Genomic DNA, 12,958 nt, shown 5'->3' on the forward strand with positions numbered 1-12,958 from the left:
GCTCTCTTTCCTCTAAGCTACGAAGAAGAACTTCTGTGACTGTACATGTTGCTTTTTGTTCATAATTGTTCTTCTTAAAGACATGAACAGACCAGTTTAAAGCTACTCTTTTTTTATCACTCTGTGCGGACGATTGCCACAGCAGGAGGCATTATGTTTTGGGGTTGTCCATCCCATTCTTGTCAATATGATTTCTCAGAAACACCTTGAGGAAATTCTTCAAATTTGGCACAAACATCCACTTGGACTCAACAATAAACTGGTTAGATTTTGGTGGTCAAAGGTCAAGATCACTTTGACCATGTGTCTATCTTATCCTCATGCACACAATATCTGAAGAGGGCCTTAGGGGAATTTCCTCAAATGCCACACAAACCTCCATTTGGACAAGCTGAGTCAACCAGATTTTGGTGGTCAAAGGTCACTGTAATCTTACAAAACATTTCTTTGGCCATAACTCAACAATCCATATGCTACTTATGACAACCTTTCCCACAAATGTCTAATAGGATAAAATAAAAAACTAGCCATTTTTCAGTTCCATAACCCAGGAACAGAAGGGGAGACATTTGGTCAGATACTGAATTATGCCCTGTTTCCACCAAACACTTTCAGTATAGTACCTTTGGAACCATTAGTAACCTTTCAGTCATGGCACTTAGACCCTAGGTCTGTTAAGCATTTCCACCGCAAACAGTACTCTTAAATGTGGGCGGGGTTGTTGTTACTCACTGCCGCGTCCAGCTCTCACTGTATTTCCTGTATTTTCACTGATGACACAGATTGAAGTCTGCACCTCATGTATCGTATCAACAGGTTGCACGCCGACATTTTCAGAACAAAACAGAAAAGTAAGAGTGAGCATTTCTCTTGATGGGAAATTTGAAAATAGCGGGTTGGTGCATTTAGTCCTTCTCAGGCAAGCACAGGGGTTTAACGTTGCTGTAACCCACAGGAATGATGCTCCACAACACTTTTTTTTTCTCCAAGTGAGGATTAGAATATATGCAGTTCACATAATCCAGTCGAAATCAATATATATTTTTAAATGATTGAAGGTCCACTCATTACTAAAAGTGTTTGTCATCCGAGAGAGACAATTAAAACTAATGTCAAAGTTGTCATATTGAAATTTAAGGTGTGCTGACGGGTTCACATTGTCAACTCGTGCATTGAGTAACATTACAAGTAAATGTTCCACCTTAAAAGACAGTCAGCCAAATAATTTTTTTCTCAGTTTACAGCTGCTGCTAGAGGCAGCAAAACATCCTTTCATTTCATAGTTATAGTTCATTAATATATGTAAGACTGGCCATGGTATGAGCAGGGGTTACTTAAGCCTTAAAACCAGCCACAACTCAGCACTAAGCAAGAGTGAAAGTCATTCATTGGACTGCAGCATTTCTAGCTCCACCTTTTAGTACTGGATCTGTGTGCTTGCTACCCCAACAGACTATACAACCAACAATGGGAATGGTAAGGAACGGTTCCATTGGTACCATCCACAATTATCCACAATGGAAACTGAAAATATGCATACCGAACTAAACTGAACCAGACCAGACTGCTTGATGGAAACAGCTTTATTGACACTAATCTTGGGTGTCCTTGTGTGTGAAGCACCTGCGTTTTAGAATATGTTGCATCTTTGCAGCAACATTCATATTTGAGGCTGACAGACATGGATCTAAACTGCATCTTGACTAGTTCGCAGAGGCATGAAACGGCAAAGCAGTAACTCTTTTTTGTATAAAGCCTATTATCTCTTCAACACCTTTCCCCAGCAGACAAATTAACATTAATTACTAGCTGGTGAACATAGTGGAGCATTGAACAACTTAAGAGGCAGTAGACTAATTCATTTTAGACTTTGTAAAAGAAATGTTGCACTGCCCCCAAGTGGCAAAAAAAAAAAAAAAATCAATTTATGTAGGATTAAAATCAAAATAATCCAAATTATTGTGCAAATAGAGTTGCAACAATTAATTGATTCGCTGTAAATTATTAAATTAATCACCAACTAATCTGTTAATTGATTAATTGGTTTGAGTTATTTTTTAAGGAAAAAAAATCTTTGATTCCAGCTTTTTATATATGAATATTTTCTGGTTTCTTTACTCTATAACAGTGAACTTTGGGTTGTGGACAAAATATGACATTAGAAGACGTCGTCTTGGACTTTGAGAAACACTGATTGACATTTTTCACCATTTTCTGACATTTTACCAAATGACCAAACAACTAACCCAATAATCAAGAAAATAACCTGACAATGAAAATTATCATTAGTTGTAGCCCTCATTTCATTTTCCTTAACTACTTGTGCTGATACAGGGTCGCGGGTGTGCTGAGCTTATCCCAGCTGTCATTTGGCGAGGCGGGGTACACCCTGGACAGGTCACACACATAGAAACAGACAACCATTCATGTTCACATTCACACCTACGGGCAATTCAAAGTCACCAATTAACCTGCATGTCTTTGGACTGTGGGAGGAAGCCAGAGTACCCAGAAAAAGCCCATGCTGACACAGGGAGACCAAGCAAAATCCACGCACAAGGGCCCTGGCTGACGAGTGGATTTGAACCTGAAATTCTCCTTCTGTACAGCCCTTTGCTGCAACCTCGTATAGCAAATACATTTTGATAAAATCATGTAAATTGTTTCAATTTTGAAATGCTTGATATTCCACTAAAATTATAAAATTTTCTTTACGTTCCCTGTCTGGACAATGTAGGTTAAGTCCACACAGCAGACTATACTGTATATAGCAGTGTGCCCAGACACCCAGAAATCAGCGAGTACGGTACAAGCATACTGCTATGCTAGAAATACTCTATCTGGCTCCAGGTTTTATCTGTTGCTTTTACTTTGATTAAACACAGCTTAATAAGGAATATGCACCACAGTATAAAATCTAGGACTTGAAAACAATTCCATAGAACCTCTTGACCCACTGTGAACATGGGGCTTTTGGGGGCTCCTGGGGGTCTGAGGCCCTGGGGCAGTTTCTTCCTTTGCCAGGCTGGTAATCCAGCCTTATTTGTGTAAAAACAGTTTCCACTTAACAATATCCCAATGTATCAACTACTGTCCAGGATCATGAAGCGTTCTGGACTTGAACTGCAATAATCAGGACCTTGTGCTTACTGAAACATTTTCACTTAAATGTTTCACATTAAGTTTCAATGTTCTGTTATTTTCACTCTCCATCTGTGTTTTTCACTCACCATTCAACCAAATATAACCACACTTACAACAGGTTTAAAAAAACCCCAATGTTTATCACGTTGATACTGATCAGTACCCATGACATTGCACAATACAAAGGCATGAAAAAAAATTAACATTAAAATAGGTATTGCATCTTTCAAAAGCTAATTCTCCATTCATAAATGCTTCTTGCGATTTCAGTCCACTGCAGTTTCTTACAACAGAATCACAGAGTTTTTTTTCTAAATAGCCAGAAATCATTTCTAAAAATCGATGAGCGTGATGTGACACAAAAAATAACAATCAGCAGACATTCTGTGGTTGTGAGAAGTATTAGTATTATTTTTTGTACAGTACATCGAAGGCCAAAAGTTCTCCTTACACGAGGCGCAGTAGCCCGCAGGAGGGGCTGACTCTGGTGAGGAGACGGTCCTTCTGTGGTCATATGACCTTTGAAATGTGCCGACGCCCAATACAGATGGTGAGATGGGTGAGATGATGTCCATGATTTCCTATTCCACTGCACCTCCTGTTCCTATTCAGAGACATGAGAAGCAGAGTTTCCACTGAGACTCTCACCAAACATTCAATGACTGTTTGATGATGTTCTATGACTCAGTCAGAGATATAAACACATGAGCTGGAAAGGGTAATATACTCTCCCTGATATAATTGCAATAAACTATATTATTGTCATTTGACATGACACTGACATAATGGTAATATAATTGCATAAAAATGCAAGTACATCCTTTCAAAGAGCAATGGATTTGTAATTCTTAAGATTATACACTGGAATTTGAATATGAAAAAAAATACATATTTTTAAAAAAGTCACACCTATCACTTTATATAATGTCAATACTTTTTATGTATAAAAGAAACATTATAAATAAAATTATATTACCTTTATGGACGTAGCACAAAACTAATCAGTTTGAGACTTAAAATGGCCAAAATGAAACGGTGTTACGCCTCTTGGGACTAGTACAATGAACTTAGCGAAGCTCCGGGAACACCACAGTTACCTCCATAATCTGGCCCATGTGCTGCAGTCGCCACCAAGGCATGGATGGCCTGGGAGCTCATGGTTTGCTGACGGATTTATGGAGTGGAGGATGAAGTTGTTGGAGGGTAAAACTAGATACAAATGATTTTATGGTCTGTTTTTTCAAAGTGGTTTTTCAAGCTAACAACCATCAGGACTGTGATTCTGTCACTCCAAAGGTGCAGCTGCAGGCTACCGCTAAGCTACACTCTGAGTTTTTTCTTCTGACTATCGCAAGTGGGCGGGGGTAGAGAGGAAATCAGGAGAATTGCTGTGCCCAAGTGTTATAATGGTTGGGAGTTAGAAGAGCAGATCTTTACCACTATACCCTTAGTGTGAAGCTAGAGCTATCAGTTAATTAACTTTGTTTGGCATAAAGACTGAAAATACCAAGCTTGGCTCTTTCCAAAGGTAAAAAGAAAACACTTATTTTATCCATTTCACCCACACAAAAACCAAAGAGTAAAAACAACAATCCCTGTTTCTCAGGGGTTATGTGCAGGACTATTTGATGGCTGGTCCTCCACATAAATCACCTGGCTCCAGATACTTATTGGGTACAGACATGACAGCACTATAGATCTTCTCACCTGACACTCAACAAGACAGGGATAAGCATGTCTCCCAAAATGGTGACCTATTGTTTTGTTTTTTATCAACTATTCTGATAATTTTTTTTGTTTACATCCTTTTTCAAAGCAAAAATAGCAAACAATATGTGATGTGATTCCAGCGTCTAACATGTGAGGATTTGCTAATTTTTTGGTTTGTATCATAGTAAACCAAATATCTTTAGGGTTTTGACTGTTGGTCGGACAAAACATTTCAAGATGTCACCTTGAGCTCTGTTTTCTGGCATTCTTTTAGACTAAATATTAATTGATTAATCACAAAAAAGGTCATCAAACTGATCGTTAAAGGTAATAATTGTTTGTTGCAGCTGTGTTACGGATAAAATTCAACATGTTGAGCATGAACTTTCTAAAGTTATTACATTTCTAGATTTAAACTTCGTCATTTACACAAAGAACTGCCAAATTTAGCAAGTGTACCAGTCTGGAGTCCGTCCTTTCAATATTCCAGGATGCTTCAGTAATCACATGTCAGATAGAAAGCCACTAAACTGTCTGGGTTTGTCAGCAAATGCTATAACTCATATGTTATCTTTATTAGAACCTGAGAGATAAATCAGCAGGGTATATATGTTTATCACTTAAAAGTAACTAGAAGCTGTGGTACAGAAAAGTCAAAAATATACTGTGCACACCAGAGGGCACACATTTATTTTCTCACTGTAAAATGGGCTGTTCAGTACACTGAAAGGGTTTTTATAAAAATATGTTTTTAAACTATACATAGTTGAGTATAGTTGTACAGTTGAGTAAAAACTAGATAAGAGCCTTACTGATAATAATAGCACATTGTTTTATTTTTTGTGAACGCTGCAACAGTGACCATAACATCAGTAATATTGTAGGGACTCAGAATAATTACTTCAACATGCGAAAAAAAGTGCATGGTCAGGTGGTCTTTATCACAAAATTAAAAAAAATTTGATACATTTACTCAACTACTGTATTTATGACATTTGAGCTACTTGGTTTGATAATGTCCTTTTTATGTCACTTTTTACTCACATTCATTCATCTATATCTGACATCTTAAGATGCAAGTTAAAATGTGAAGATTACAATCTAGACTGTAGATTATAATACCCATCTGTATATTAACTCCACCCTCACCAACATAAAGATTCTTCTCTATGTCAAGACATCAATAATGCTAATCAAATACCAAGAAAATATAGAACACTGACACTGACTCTCTTTTGACACTTAAAGTTAATTTTGGGGATAACAGTTGTGTAATTAAGAGCCACTGTATGCTGATTTAAGTGGGATGTTTTAAATGCTGAACTTGCTGGTATATGCGCTGTTAGTCAAGTCAATGATCACAATGCTTCTCCCATTACTGTAAGACAGTTATTCACCAGTTGCCACGAAAAAATACATCCAATACATCTTGAAACTTTTGCCACCAGGGAATGTGACTTAGAGTCCAAAAAATTATATCAAGCTATTTGCTTTTAAGGAAATATTAGATCAAGTGTTACACATTCATTTACTGAAATAACCGAGCCCCTCACAATACACTTACACTGTAAGAAAAAGGCAAACCAGGACATGAAGCGTTGAGGGATGACAAGTGCAGCAGTGTTTAGGGGAGCAGCAGATGGGATGTATTATATAATGCAATACCAATAAATCTGCTGCACACCTCATACACATGTTCTCAGGTTACTGGCTGATTGGATCTCTGCTCGGGTTGAAGTTGGGGATTACCTGAACACCATCTCCTACACGTTCGTAGGGGTTTTTTTTTTTTTTACCTGAAAAGGTGCAAATAAGCTTACTAACAGGATAGTGTAAGAATGACACCAACATTTTAGCCAACAGGTGACAGAATAAACAGCAGAGTTTTCCCAACCACTATAAGACTTGGGCGCAGCAATTCTGCTTTTATTCTCTCTCTACCCCCGCCCACTTGTGCAAGTCCGACAAAGTGTAGCTTAGCGGTAGCCTGCAGCTGCGCTTTTGGAGGTGAACAGGCATAGTCCTGACAGTCGTTAGCTTGCTAACCTGGTAACGAGCCATAAAGTCTGTTGTTTGTAGTTTTACCCTCCAGCAACATCATCCTCCACTCAGTAAATCCACCAGCACAGCGCCAGCTCCCAGGCCGTCCATCCCCAGGAGCCGACTGCAGCACACCGACCAGATTATGGAGGTAAGTGTGGGGATCCCAGATTTGTTAAGATTGCCTGTTTTTCACAAGGGACATCACTTGGTTTTGTTGACATAATTATTAGTGAATCTCAAACTATGTAATTTTGGGTTACTCCATGATGGTACTTTATTTCATGTATATATTAACAGACGTCAATTACTTTTTAAAAAATATGTTAAATATTTTTTTCATATTCCAGTCCAGAGACGCTTCTAGCCTAAATGACGCCCTGGGCGACACCCCCCTATGGATTCGCTACTGTTCCAGTCACAATGTCTGAATATGCTTAAGAATAAAAATTCCATTGCTCTTTGAAAAGGTTTATTTGCATTATTACGCTGTATAATTATCATATTAGTGGTAAAAAAAAAACTGTCTCAAAATGACAATCATATCACATATCAAAATACTTTCTGCCACAGTATGTAGTCCAACAAAAGTAGTTGTTGAGACAGGGCTAGGAAGATGTCTGACCAGGCACGATAAATGATATCTATTAGTAAAGTATTCAGAACCTTACAGGTAAAAATACCATATTATACTCCATTACAAGTAAAAGTCCTGGTTTTAAAAATTCACTTAATGTTTATATCATTATATCATAATTTTCACTGATGGAAAATCATTTTACTGTAGCTGGTTGAGGTGGAGCATGTTCTTAACAAGTGGTATCACTTTAAATAGTTCAGGTTATTATGAGGTAATTATGTGATTCTTTATATGAAATGTTAATCTGTAAAGGAACTACTAACTGAGGCTCTCAGATGAATGCAGTGGAGTACAAAGTACTATACTTGTGTCCATCTGTACCTGTGTGTTGTGGTGATGGCACTCCTGCTGCTCCTAACTGGGGTTGGGTTTCTCTGCAGACTTCTGAATCTGTACGGAGGAACAAAAGGCAGAAAACACACAGACAGAAGTTACACTATCTGCTCTCAGGATGACAGGAAGCTCTGTGACAAATTAAGAAAATACCAGAATATGCAACTTGAGCCACCAAGGAGAAGCTCACAGTCAGCTCAATCATTGACTTTAACATATTTCTTTTCCTTCCCCCTCAATCACTGAACAAAGAGGCTAATTGTGCTGATAAAAAGGCATTATTAGCAAATCAAAAGCAGACAGACTCTTCTGACGTGTGTTCCTAAAACATGTAGAAAACAGATGCAGGTTTGTCTGACTACCAGAGGAGGGCAGAAGTGATCTTCTCCCAACATCAGGCTTTTAAATCAAGAAACAACAAAGCAACACAAACAGACTATCAAACAAAATAACAACTAAAGACCAAAAACATGAAGACAATTATAAAGCTGAGGCCAGAAAACAATAACAGGCTGCGTTATATGGCAAGAAACTCAAGTCAAAAACAAGAGAAGATGGGTAAATGTGAGCAGATGGAAATCTGTAACAAGATCTTCCTCTGAGTTGCAGATGGTTTAACTCAAATCAGACACTAAAAGAGGCTGAAAAAAAGAAAAAGCTCAATGACAGGCAGAAATGTTACTGTACCTGTGATTGTTCTTTTAGGAAATCAGGTAGCTGAAATTCACCTTTAAAGACCTGGAAAAACAAAGGAGCAACTTTAGAGGTTTAGAGCTCCACAAATTCATTGAATTTGCATGAATTCATTATCTGGATTACCATGGTGAAGGTCAATTAAGGCATCATTCTACATGTACAAAAGCATAACTTGCTGCTTCAAATCCAAGCTGAGCTGACACAGCCTGACAGATGAATCCATCTCAGCATGTATCTGACTCAGAGAGTTCTGTTGTGACACTGTGTCGTGCAAGGTGAACATTTGCAACCTAAAAAGATGGAGGCTGCTGGACACATGCCAGGAATTTCATGCTCTGCTCCTGGTGACATATAGTCTCCCCCCCCCGGGGGGATGACATGGGACCAGACTGAGAGCTGAAAAGAGGCACAGAGCAGAGAAATGGATGGACCGGAGGAGGGGTGGCTGGGGGGAGTTGAGGATCAATATCCTATTGGACATAGCAGGGTGTCCACTGTCTATGAAGGGAATGTTTTTTGTGTGTCTGTTCCAGGAAAAGAAACTCTGGCTTCTCCTCTCTTGTTGGCCTCAGCTACGGAGTCAACACATAAGTGGACTACTCCCGGATCCTTCAGGATTATCACTAACATGTGTCTTGTTGTTTCCACAGAAACTCACAATATCTATACAGGAAGTCACCTCCTTCATGTTGAATGAAAACAACACTGCAGCATGAGGTCGTTCTGTCAGCCAGAGATAGTGAAGAATGTGGAAAAGAGGTTGGGCCGTGAGGAACAACAGTATGCTGACGGATAGAAGCTGAATATCAGAGGAATTTAACTGATAAAGACATGAAACAGGAGACAACAGCAGCAGTAATGTGTTGAGTTACCACAGTCCATCAGGGGGCAGCAATGAGACGGAGACTGCGAACTGTACTGAGCAACTACAAAATTTGCCAAAGTTGTTTGCAACAACTGATTTACTTTTTTATCATACCGTATGACAGTTACCTCTGACCAAGGAATCTAACTGGACAGGAGGCGGTCCATGAGTGGTGACAGAAACAACAGCAGCACTGGTTAACACATTATAGGTGATCTCCCCTGTTAATTACATTTAACGTTAATTAGCCAACATTAACAGTTGTCAACTAAACTGACATACATAAACAACATATTTCCACAAATAACATTTGAGTTAACTTATGAATTCTGAATAAAATCAAAGAATCCTGAAAACATCACTGCAAACCTCCAGGTTTGCTTGTATGACATCAGTCGATGCTGTAATGTCCTGTCTGATCAAGCTATTAACTCAGCCAAATGTGACTGCTGATCTTGAACAGGGCCTGAAGGCAGAAACATCATCTAAATAAAAGAGAAATGCATATGGAGCCAGAGTCTATGACACTTGTTACTCATATGAATCACACATACCACTATAGCGACGGTCAGAAGGATCTTATTTCACTATCTGCACAATAAATGTAAAAGATTACAGCCAGCCTGCTGTAACATGTAGACCTACACAAAGTAGCAAGCTAATATGCAGGAACGTATGTGCTTGGCATTAGTCCAGTTGCTGTTCAGTTTCAGAACTGTTTGTATTGGCAGACCCAAATAAGTGAATAAATAAACAAACAAATCATGATCTGTTGTCACCTTTTACAGTTAACTAATACATGGCATTTGTGGAGCTGCTGTATAAAAGCAGTATCACTGGATTGTGTGCTTTTGTACTGACTATCAACAGGACTGTGATTCAGTTGTAGGCACGAGGCCACAGCACTCTCAGCACTCCGTCTTGCGTGGTACAGCTTCATTATAGTAAACATTTGGTAAAAGTAAGGTTGCTGTCGAATGATATATTTTTTTTAAATCACCAAATTTCAAAAGTTAATGACTATTTATCACATTTTTTGTTGCATATTTAAAACCGTATTATTCCAGAGTGCCTTGATCTGGAATCAAATTAATGCAAGGTTTGATGCCTTTTGAATGAAGTGGGTGCCAGTCAGAGTCATGTCTGACTGATGATAATAAAACTGGAAGAAAATAGCTCTGTCAAACTATAGGCCACAAAACAACAAAGCATGCAGCAAATGATTAAGTATATAACCAAAAGCCAGCACTGCAGAAACAAATAGACCACAGCTCAGTTCAGTTCAAAAGGTGTATTCAATCAGCAAACAAACAAAGCAATCTCGGTGTGTGTGAGTGTGTGTGAGTAAGTGTGAAAAATCGGACCTTAACAGCGTCAACATGTTAACACTGATGGCCCTAATTAAAAGCCTTCAAAATCTAAAACTAACAGTACATACTGATAACACCAGTGTAAAAAATGTAGTTATAATCATCTTTGTTAAAATATATTTTTGTTATGAAAATCTTGGTCCTTTAAAGATGTGTCCCAGGTATTTGTCACTCAGATTTCTACAAAAACATAATTTAATCAGGCATAAAAGGGGTCAGCTGTATCCCAAGGACTCCTGTCTCACTTCTTGGTTTCCAAAAATGCATAGATGCTGCTCACGTACTGATAAGCTTTCTATTTTTTAGTAACTTCATTCAATAATATTGCTATCGGGTGTGTCTTAACCTGAACAAGTCAATTCTGTAGCCCTTCTAAATCTAAACTACATGAGACTTATGGTTTAAAAATAAGTATTTAGATTAGCATCAAGACATCTCTTAGCAACTCTGAAAAACAAAATGGCTACTCACTACGACTCCTGTGAAATTAATACATATTCCATCAGATTTTACCTCTGACATCCATTATGTATGCTATTAAAAAATGTAGTCACTGGGAGGTTGGCATATTACAAGGTTTAATAGACGAGACTACAATCTTTTATATTTCCAAAGCCTAACTGAAAAGTAACAATCAAAAACCCAAAAGTAAGGTTGTGTCCCAATTCTCACACAGAAAAACACAGGTTTGCTGTATGTTGTGTTAAGTTTCGTGGATTCTCAATGTTGTTGCACTGCTTCTGTTGCTTAGACTTCCCCTTTGTGTCACCACCACTAACCTCAACTGCACCCAAAACATCCCAAACATCAAAGATAACCACAGGCAAACAGAGGATTTAGCCAGAACACTCAGGCAAAGATCAACTGAACTATTAAAATTAAGAATTTGTATGTAAGTACTCATTATTTTAGTATCAAAAAGTTGAACAATCCAGTCTGGAATGTTTCATTTTCATCATTTTAATGAATGATGGGTTTCCATAGGAGAGTCACTAGACAAAACACATTGAATGTTCAGTTTAATTTATTAAGATAATCAATCTTTCACTTCATTTAAATTCCTTTAAATGTAAGCTGGAGGAGTGGGTCAAAAGTCCTGTGCCCCCCTCCTGGGCTCAAGAGATTAAAACTTCCCCAAAACACAAAACTCATTCCTTAATTCCCCTGCGTGCCTTCATGCATGCTTGCGTGTTTGCCTGAAGTCGATGCAGGGCCAGAAACTGAATGTAATCTGAAATTATTTCCAACACCAGAGACAGAGAGGCGAGCGCATGTTTCTGATTTCCTCCTGGGTGCCATTTTGCAGCTTTCCTCCTCAGTGTGCAGAGGCTCTGGGCCAGACTGCTCTGAGCCTGTCCAAACCCTTTGCTTGGACAGAAAAAGGGGAGCACACAAAGGAAGAGTGGAGCAGAATGCCCTCTGGTAGTGCACGAGGTCACACGCTCAGGGTAAAAAAAGCAGTGTATGATAAGGAAATGTAAAGAAGAGGCTGAGCAGTCTGCTTTGCATGCTCTGAATCAATCTGTCCTTCGGAGAGAGGACAGAGATGAAGGGCTGCCTCTGGGAAAGACCAGACTTGATGTCTGAGTGATGGGATCACTGCAGTAACAGGAAGCCAGCTTGCTCTTGTCCAGCTGACTCTGACCTCAATGTCTATTACCTCTGAGGGATCTGTTCAAATGCTCATGAAAGGAGCGATATTCATACGGTGGAAGATTTACAGCCTCTTCTATTGACTCTGATAAACCAGTTGAAATACTGCTCAGCGTGATCAAAGGGACCTCTGGCTGCCAATACAGGGCTGAGTCCCCAGTCAGCTGACTGACTGCCTTCCTGTCATTATCCCAGAGCTGAACCACGGAAAACTGACAATGAAGACATCTCTGAGACTCACATTACTGTTCATAAAACTCCTTTCTCTACAACTCTTCCTGAACTTCTTATTAAGGACACAACTGCATGTTGAGCTGGAAATGGTAGGGGTGAGGGGAAAAAATCAATACAGCAAAGTATTGTGATATTTTTGTAAGGCAATAATGTATCGTCACACAGTGCCAAGTAATGATTTTTTATTACATAAATTATTAAGATAAGTACAAATTAAACTTAAGGCAGCTTACTAGAATAATATAACCATTTCCTTTTTTCAGTTCACCAGAT

At 38.7% G+C, this 12,958-nt stretch overlaps 1 protein-coding gene across 2 annotated transcripts in view; it reads right to left on the reverse strand.

Annotated features, from left to right (window-relative positions):
• Nucleotides 1-3,263: 3,263 nt before the first annotated feature.
• tpst1 (tyrosylprotein sulfotransferase 1) overlaps nucleotides 3,264-12,958 on the reverse strand; it is a 74,378-nt gene continuing 64,683 nt past the window's right edge. The window contains exons 4-6 of one of the 2 annotated variants that reach the window (XM_050073241.1): nucleotides 8,555-8,605; nucleotides 7,856-7,924; nucleotides 3,264-3,748 (exon numbers count right to left, since the gene is read on the reverse strand). In XM_050073241.1, the coding sequence (XP_049929198.1) occupies nucleotides 7,889-7,924; nucleotides 8,555-8,605 (87 nt within the window). In that variant the 3' untranslated portion in view covers nucleotides 3,264-3,748; nucleotides 7,856-7,888. The remainder of the gene's footprint in view (nucleotides 3,749-7,855; nucleotides 7,925-8,554; nucleotides 8,606-12,958) is intronic. The other variant, XM_050073250.1, reaches the window with a different exon arrangement.

Source organism: Epinephelus moara, chromosome 2 (assembly GCF_006386435.1).
Source record: "Epinephelus moara isolate mb chromosome 2, YSFRI_EMoa_1.0, whole genome shotgun sequence".
NCBI classification, from domain to species: Eukaryota; Metazoa; Chordata; class Actinopteri; order Perciformes; family Serranidae; genus Epinephelus; species Epinephelus moara.